We start from the raw sequence: 9,330 nt of genomic DNA on the forward strand, positions 1-9,330 counted from the left end.
TTACTCTTTCTAGTTTCCCAACATCCTTTGCGATGCATGAACTTCACAGCCAAGCATATCCTTCTAATAATGCTCTCACTAACATTGTAATCAGAGACTACACCACCTGCCTACTCATATTTTACATTCCTTAGCATATGCATCCAAGGATTTGGATGCTTTTTTGGCTACAACATTGGACTTGAAACGTATGTTCAACTAGCTATTTACAGGGACATGGGAGCCCTTTATGGCATCACTGTTTTCCCAGACACAGCCCATTATGTTTTTAGTGGGACCTGCATACTTTGTCCTAGACAGATGCCCTGTATTAAAGCATATGTACACATGAGCTCACTTTTCCCAGCACTGCAGGACTACCTGTGAAGCTGACCCGTCCCCTTCCATTTTACCGGCAATGAATATATATTTTCAACTGAATCATTTCTAAATATATTGATAACAAGTGACCTGAGAATAGGAATCCCTATGGACACATCTAAATCTTCCCTACCATCATAGGATGAGAGTTCCCTATATACAATTTCTCTAACTAACCATAATGAATGAATTAGAAATGGAGCTGTTGGACTGCAGGGAACTCGATGGGAATTGCATTGCTAATTTATTCCACTCCCTGAGCACCACTTGGAAAACATCGCCCTTAGTTTTTCTGACTCTTTATTTAATTTTTACGATTTCTTGTGCTATAGCTGACAGTTAAAGCTCACTTGATTCTATTTATAACATCTTGAATGCACAGCCTCCGGGTTTATTGCCTCTTGGTTGATATGACTGCAGTTTATCAGCAGATGCAGGTTTGAGGACAACATATTTTACTTCAGCAGCACTCATGCTGTTGTGCCCTAGCCTGCTTTCTTCTCTGCAAATGGTCATCCCTCTCTGTGTGGAAGTGCTGGGGAGAGACAACGGGATGCAGAGCGTCCTCATGGAAACTTCCACCTTCCTGGCAAAGCATATAAAAAAAAGCATATAAAACAGCAGCTTCCCAGTCACTGCTCGTCTGCCTTCCTCACCCCGATACGCTTAAAGGACTGAAGCTAAAATCTGTTCCCCCTCTTGGCTGGTTTCCTCCTCTCTTTTTCTGCAATGCATTCATTAGTCCCACCCCAACATCTTGGATCTCAGTTACTCAAGCAAACTCTCTAACCTAAGGGCTGGCCTGTGAAGGAGTCTGAGTATTTGTCGGTGCCTGCTGGGGGAAAACGCGGACCGGCCAATGAACAGTGGAAAATGAATGACTTTTATTGCATGCTGTTGCTCTACAAAATGGTGGCATTGTTCACGTGGCAGCTGCGCCACGGGCAGATCTAATGTACTTTATTCGGCAGACGTTGCATCTATGCCTTGTGTTCTTCAGGCTCCGAATTATGGAGCAGCAGCATCCAGGGAGGAACTTGGGCACTAAGTTCATTCTTCATCTGCCTGGATGATGTCCCCTACAGCCATCCTTCGGGTAGATTGTCTCCTCTCCAGGGTGTTTCCACCAGTCGTGTTTTGCCCAGCTCCTTGCTCCCTGTGCTTCTTGGCCAGGTTCTCCACGAGCCTGCTTGCATCAGTGAGGGTCTTTTGTGTTCGTTGCCCCACGATTTTCTGCTTTGCCTCCTCTGTGTTTGGAGCCATGGCCTTCAAGGGCTTGGCTAGATGGTGCTCTTCTTGCTGCTCTTTCATCTGCCTTAATCTGAAGCGGCGCTGGGCAGTGGTCTGGCAAGGACTGGGGCTGCCATTGGGAATGCTGGCATCTTCATGTGGGTCGGGTACTTGTGTAGCATCTCGCTTGGCTTTGGGGGTTAACTGCTTACGGGATATCACTGGAGTATCTTCAGCATCTGAAGCTTTTGCCACCTTGGAGCCTGTCTCCGGGGGCAAGATAATTTGCACCTCGTACAAGGGTTTGGTGCCTTTCGGTGAACGGGGCCGATCTTTGTTTTCTAGTGTAACCTTCTCGTGCAGCTTTATCTTCTGCAGGTTTTCCAGTTCTACCTGGGCCAGATTTCTCACCCTTTTCACATGGGGTTCACTGCTGGCGGAGCCAGTTGTCGTGAGCTTGAGAGCAGCCCTTTGAGCTTCTGCCTGCATGCTCATAATCTTCTGGAGCTGGGCTTCTTTCACGTCCCGGGGAATCTCCAAAGGAGCCAGCTTCACCGGCCTCTTCAGAGCAAGGTTCTCGGTGCTGCCCACCTCATTCGCACGAGACAGGCTGGGAGAAGTGGCTCCTTCTCTCTTTAGTTTCTCAGCCCGGAGTTTTTTCTCTCCCTTGTTCTTAGCCTCTGAAATTCTTGGAGAAGGCGGGTGAAAATTAATGGCTCTGGACTCACTCCCCATCTTTCCACCTGGCGAGATGATGATGGGGTTTTTCCCCGGTGGCAGGTTCTTGACCATTACTTCACTAACTTTGCAGTTCAGCTTGGGCATCGGCTTTTCCTCTGCTGCTGGAGCAACCTGCAAGAAAAAGCAAGCGTGAAAAGAAATCACTGCTGTGTGCAATACTTCTAGCCACCATCAGCTATTAGGAATAAGATTGTAGAGCTTGCAAAAGTAGTGCTTTGACATCCCTGCAAACCTTAAGGCACTAAAACCACAAAACATCAAGCTTGGAGGTGGGCTAATAATGCACCTGCCCCCACTGCCCTGCAGAGATGGTTACACTGCCACTGGGTCAAGAGGCAGTCTCCCATAGTTGAAGGGTGCCACCACCAAGGCTGGTGAGCTTACCAGGATGCTTGCAAGGAATCCATCTCACTTATGCTGACTCCAAAAACAAAACTGAGCAGTTTAGTAACATGTTGTATTCCTCCCTCCTCCACTCAATCCATTCACCAGTCTCTGAGCAGATCTGCTCTGTAATCCCAGTAGATATACCAGAACTAGCTTTAAACTAGCTAGTTTGGGTACCAGTAAAAGTCCAGGTGTGGCAGTATGGAAGTGAACACAGGATGTCTGCTCAAATACTGATTCAGCTGACCCAGGTGGTTTTACACTCTGTGGTGAGCTCCAAGCTAGTCAAAAGCTAGTATGTCTACACCATACTGGGGGCACAGCAGTGACTTTATCATTAACCTATAGAGTCTGTGCCTTTAATGTGCGAGCTCCTCCTGGAGTGAGCAGGCCTTTGTTTCTGTCTGGGAATTGCCTAGCAAATCCATGAAGAGTAGAAAATAATTGCTACGTTCATTTTTATGGCATGTACAGTGAGTTCCAAGTACCACCCAAAACCAACATGGCTCCCAAATACATCTCTGAAACATGGAAGATTGTGAATTTTAGCTGATTTTGGTTTTAAACTTCATTGATGAACAACAAGAAAGATTTCTACATGCCCTTGCCTATCTGCCATCTGCTACCGCCAAGGAAGGATACAGTGCCTTATCTGCACAGACAGCAGATATCTCGGTGCCTTATCTGCACAGAGAGCAACTCCCAAAGACACTCTCATGAACCCAGATGAACAGGCCTCCACCTTCAGCTTCCACTGTACAAAAATGAAGTTTATTTTCTACCTATGGGGACTTTTAACCATCTTTTAATTTTCCCTGAGCTTGAGGATGGGTGTGTACACCCGACAGCTTGCAGAAAAAGAACATTTTTGTGTGACTTGTTAGTTGGTCTAATACAGTGTATCGTCTCTGAACCAAGAGTTCAAGTTTTGCATTTCTTTTTGTCTCAGACGAACACAGCTACCAAATACATCCCCAAGTACTACCCGCTACTCTTTATAGTATAGATGTGGTTTGGTTTCCAATGCTTTTGTCTCTTAGATGAGATACAACAGTCGCCAAGTGTTGTCTTTTTGCATTTGGCAAGCACTGACTTCCATTCTCCGCAGCCCCCAATCAGTGTAGGTGCCCTAAATACATGTCCTCTCCTCTGCCTATTAGAAGAACCCTCTTTTTTTTTTATCATCATTATCATGATGCTCTCTCCTACCTTGGGGGTCTTCAAAAGGAGGTTAGATAGATATCTGGCTGGGGCATTATGATCCCAGCACTCGTTCCTGCCCAGGGCAGGGGGTTGGACTCAATGATTTGTTCAGGTCCCTTCTGACCCTAGAAACTATGAAACAATCTTCATCATCAAAATACCAGCAGCTCTATAGAAATAGGGATTGTTACTCAGTTATGGAGGCAGCTTGGTCTAGAAGATATGGGACTATCACAGGACTCAGGAAATCTGGGCTCTGTGAGCTCTTGAGCAAGCCTTTTTGATCTCCATGCTTCTGTTTCCTCTCTAGCCTTTTACTCATATTCCCCTGATAGACTGTGAGCTCTTTGGGGCCAGCGCGGTCTCTTACTCTGTAGGACAGTGCATTAAGTGAAGCCCCTGGATTTATTTGCATGTACTAGCCACTCTCATACAAATGAATCATTGCATGATCCTAGAAATTATTGTTCCCAAGCTGGCTGGAGGGCATGAACCAGTACACTCAGCAGCCTCTCAACCGTCGCCTAGTCTGACCCTGAGATTCTAGTTGCAGTGAACTGCAAAAAAATCTAAATTTTGCTCACAGTACCTTGGCTTATAATTATTCTTACAAAAAATACAAACAAAAAATCCCCCTCGGCAACACATTTTTAAATGCCCATATCATGCCTTTCCCTCCTTCCACCGAACAGGTCGGAGCTGTACGCACAGCCAGCTGAAAAACAGATTGAAAGCCAATGGAGACACAGTTAAAAGTCTGTCCTAGAATTAAACTACAAACAGCAAACAAGGAGGGAGAGAGAAGTTGGTCTGGGGGAAAAAAGGATGGAAAGGTAATAACAATTTAAGCATCCAGGGGGAATTCCACATACATCGATGATGATCCCAAAAAGGCGAAGTCATACAACATAGTTACTTAGTTAACCTGAGATGATGGGTCCTCAGTACTAAATTACCTCTAGGATACTACACCTTGCAAAATCTCTAGGCACCTAACCTAACACTAGTTGTTGGCTAGCAAACAACTCCAAACACAACTAAACCCAAACTGAGCCAAGCCCATAGTACAGCCAGTTGAAGCGAGTGGCTGCTGTACTGTACTTTCTATGAAAAACCACCACTAAAATTCCAAATCGGCTCCAAAGTTTTTTCCCCTTACCTCTTTCCTGCTTTGGTCTAGTTTGGGTTTTTGGACAAGTGAGGTTCAGAAGTTCGCAGTCCTTCACCGTGAAGAAAAGTTCCCCTTCTGAAGAGGAGCTATAGAAATGCTCTACCCCACCTAAATCCCATTAATGGCCTAATATGAATGCACTTAATGCCTGTCCGAACCTAATGCGCAGGAATAAATTTCACCCTGTATGTCCCCTGCACACATTACTTAATACCTAGGCTGAGTGTCCATCTGTTATAGACATAATACTACTTAAGGCTTAATTAATTAATAGGCTTAATCTTGCACTGGTAATTGCTCTGTGCACAGAACTCCCATTGCAGTAAATGAGACTCATGTACAGAGCAACTATTTGCGGCTCTTAGGATCAAAGAGGCAGTGCCAAGCCAAGCAGACATTACTTTTTTGGTTAGAAGCCATAACAACGTAGTTTAAGCGCTTTCCTCAAATGGCTCAGATTGAAGGTGGCGTCCACTGAAATCCTGCATAGTGATGGCAAGACAACTACAGAAATCACATGGCTGCGGACAAATAGTTCACGCCAAATTAGCAGGTAAAGAGACTTGTCCTGTGTCAGCGGTAACTGCGTATATACCTGCTCGTACCCCAAGGGTAAGTGGAAACTAAACCGTGGTTGCTTTGCCCCATTTCCCAATCTAGCTTTCACTTACTGTGGGATAAGAGCAGGCACACAGACAGCTACCAGGGAACACCGGAGGTGTGGTAGGCCCATCCTTCCCCACTAAAGCAATGCAAGCTGTCCTGTTATTCAAGTCCTTGGTGAAAGTGGCTCCCAAATAAAATATCCACTTTAAAATTATGTTTTATTTTCACCCAGGTCCCATAAGATATGCAACTTGATCGCCAGGCACATGTTTCTTTAATGTTCACTTTTACCTTGATTTCAAGACAGTCTCTGCTGCAGTTTTGAAATCCTAACTATTGAGTCTGCATCCAGAGGACAAGCTTTTCAGACAAGCACAAGTGAATTAGGTACTTTCCAAAAATCCCACTACAAGTTGGAAGCCCTGGCTCAGTGAAGAGGGGACCAGTCCTGTTAGATCTGAGGCCTTTTCTGCACAAATTTCACCATCCTGCCCAAAGGGATGGAACTGGATGGCATGAAAGTGCTGTCCTCCAACCTTGGCAGCTGGGGTTTTCTGTGAATGGCAGTGTCAGTGGGATGCACATTGATAGCCCACAGCTGCCAGCAGGACCATAGCCAAAAAAGGCGGCCAGGCCCAAGGTATGTTCTCTCTTCTGGGTCTTGGGCTCAGTTGTCCCTGCCAAAGGTGCTGAATTGCAAAGGAACAGGGGAGAGTTACAGAGAGTATGGAGCTAGATAAACTTGGCAAAATCTGCCGTGCCTGTTTCCTACACACCACTATCTCAAGCTAACTCCAGCACTCACACAACTTTCTTCCTCTTGTGCCCCAATTGCAGGTTTTACAAAGGTACTGGTATTCAACCTGTGGTCCGTGGACCCCGGGGGATCTGCTGACTATGTCTAAGGGGTCCACAAAAGATGATCAAAAAGTATGTGATTACCCACACTTACAATTCAAATGAGTTCACACCTCTGTTTGAAATTTCCAAAGGGGTCTCCACCTCCATCTGAAATGTTTTCAGGGTCCACAAATGAAAAAAAGATTGAAAACCAGTGTACTAGAGGAAGAGGCAACCTCCTGCTGGGATTATCATGCAGGTAGCAATTTACAGCATATCACATGGGCTGAGGCTCCTTTAAATTGCAGAATATTTTCCTTCGTCATTTTTTAAAGTTCCTGCACTCTGCTCATCAAGAAGAGATTTCTAATCTATTATACAAAAAGCCAACCCCTTCCTACATAACAATGCATTAAGCCCCTTGCTGCAGGATAATCTGCAGTGAGAAACATTTGGCTGTTATGCAACTTGGACAGTTTTCTTCCGGTCATCACATGTCACAGCTGACGATTGCAGTTGGGAGAGAGTGACGGAAATACCAAGGCAAGCTAGTCCATAGATCAAATCCTTCAGCTTATCCGCTTCCAAGCCGGCCTCACAGGGCCCCAACTTTCTGTAAAAATCCTGTATTAACTCCAAATCATCACTATGGGGCCCGGATTCTCCCCATGCTTGAGAAGTGCTAGTTTCTTAAACCCCACAGCGACCTGTTCAAAGAGCTGTCATGCAAAAGGATGGGGAGGGAAAGAGAAAGCAGTGATTTATTTGAAATGTCCAAGCACAGATGGCTTTGATCCCATTGTACAGTATACAGATGCCGTGAGTGACACTGGTGACTGTATGCAAAGATTATCCTACATAAGTAGGCCAGAGCTTCCTAATAACTTCCCAAACCAGAGCAAACTTACAGTGCCCCTCTACTATCCCCAGCTTTGCTGATTGTCACGAATGCTTGTGTTCTGTATTGATATCTTATTCAGTTAGTCTATAAAGATGAATATCAACCCTGCCTTCGGACTAACGTGGCAAACTACCTGCATCATGAAGGACAGAGCAGCCCTGTCAGAAACATGCTCATGCCCTCGTAAAATCATTATGCAGCATGATGCCATTTTGTGTGCATAGTAAATACCTTAAAAGAGGAGTTGGGTAAAGTCCTGTTCAAAATGAAATGACTGCATAAGCACGGGAATGCCAGACAACGCAGACCCCAGCACTGGACATACAAATGCCGATGGGTACACAATAGCACCAACACCCTCACATTAAACAACTCATTCTAGAGCAGCAAAGATCTAGAAAATCTTGAACGGGATTATCATGTCATGCCTGTGGGCATGGTGTTAATAGTGTTAACCTTGTGTAACAGTGGCAGAAGCCAGTTCAGAAGCAGGCCCATTGCTCCCTTGCTGTAAAAGATCCCACAGCAGAGTTCATCGGTGGCAGCTGAAGAACAAATATCCTCAGTCCCATAGGAAAGCATGGGCACATGTTGGTTGGACTTCTCTTGTAGACAGACTGAAATAATTTCCCAAGAATAACGATAAGCAACCGTGGTTCTCAAATGCAACTTGAGGAAGGATAAATCAGAGGTGAGGACACTAGCCAAGTCCTTGCTCCACCAGCATGGTGCTAAATAAGACCTGTTGGCTCTTTCTTCGCCGCATTCTGCAGCTTTAAAATTAGGGGGATGAGACTTGTTATTTCCCACAAGTATTGTGAAGATAAATGCATTGGAGATTACTCAGGTGCTATGGGAATGAGGGTCACATGAGTTTAAGACAAACGGCTAGATTCAAGTTCAGACCCCTTAAGAGGCCCCTTTGAGCTTTCACAAAACATGAGACATCCAAAACTCATTAGCTGCTTTTCGAAATCTTGGGTGATGATACTGAAACGTTTGTGTAACATAGAGGTCAAAGCGCTTTACAATGCTGAATTAGTAAAGTCTCCTTGATACAAACTGTACGGTGTGACTGATTGTTTGCAGGGATGAAGGCATTGCAAACATTATTTTACGTATGGGAGCATTGTCTTGCCTTATATGTGTACAGGTGACATCATTTCTGGATTATATTTAATATTTGCAACAGGTAACTGGGGCGGGGGGGACATACAAACTTAATTCACACCGATATTCAAAATGCGGTGTTTTGATCTTTGGATGAGCAGCACTACAACATCATTATTGCCACCATCATAACCATCCTTTCCATTACTAGTTTCCCACCACATGGATGGGGAGTGACACTGCCCTGTTTCACTCTGTATTGACTCATAAAAACCTAACATGCATGTCCTTCCTCGCTCCCAGGACCGGCAAATCATGGAGCCTCCAAAAATAGCAAGCTGTTTTAGGTGCCTTTTGATCTTATCCAAAACCTCCTGTGTCATTGCTTAGCATTACTTAACGAGATAAACTGTTATTTGACTCTTGGCGAGCTTTTCTCCTGATTATTTTGCCCCGTTCATAGTATTATGGAGTAGGCATGAGTCTTGAGACCAATCATTTTTTAACTGTAATCCTGAGCCTGATCATGATCCCTGTATAGCCATAGGCACGTCACTGAGGCTTATACTTTCAAGCTGCTGTGTCTATGCAGGGCCTAATTCCATATTTAGGCCAAGGTCAAGATTTGCAAGAATGGGTGCCTAAAATGAAGCTCAACAATCCAGATTTAACCATGTAAATAGATGGCCCCGTTTTCAGTGGGCCTTGCTGAGCACTCAGCTCTTTAAAAGCGGGCCACTTATTTGAGTGCCTAATAAGAATTTAAAAGCTTAACTGTAGC

At 44.8% G+C, this 9,330-nt stretch overlaps 1 protein-coding gene across 1 annotated transcript; it reads right to left on the minus strand.

The window, feature by feature from the left end:
- Window positions 1–1,368: 1,368 nt before the first annotated feature.
- LOC149869665 (uncharacterized) lies at window positions 1,369–2,415 on the minus strand. Its single transcript, XM_090037374.1, has one exon. It carries the CDS (start codon window positions 2,413–2,415, stop codon window positions 1,411–1,413), a length of 1,005 nt encoding a protein of 334 aa, XP_089893500.1. The 3' UTR covers window positions 1,369–1,410.
- Window positions 2,416–9,330: the final 6,915 nt, after the last annotated feature.

The sequence above is a fragment of the Crocodylus siamensis genome, chromosome 3, assembly GCF_052110815.1.
Source record: "Crocodylus siamensis isolate JL-2025a chromosome 3, ASM5211081v1, whole genome shotgun sequence".
Lineage (NCBI taxonomy): Eukaryota > Metazoa > Chordata > Crocodylia > Crocodylidae > Crocodylus > Crocodylus siamensis.

Coding starts and splice junctions, on each gene's coding strand:
- LOC149869665 (XM_090037374.1), bottom strand. CDS start 2,415: ATGCCCAAGCTGAACTGCAAAGTTAGTGAAGTAATGGTCAAGAACCTG.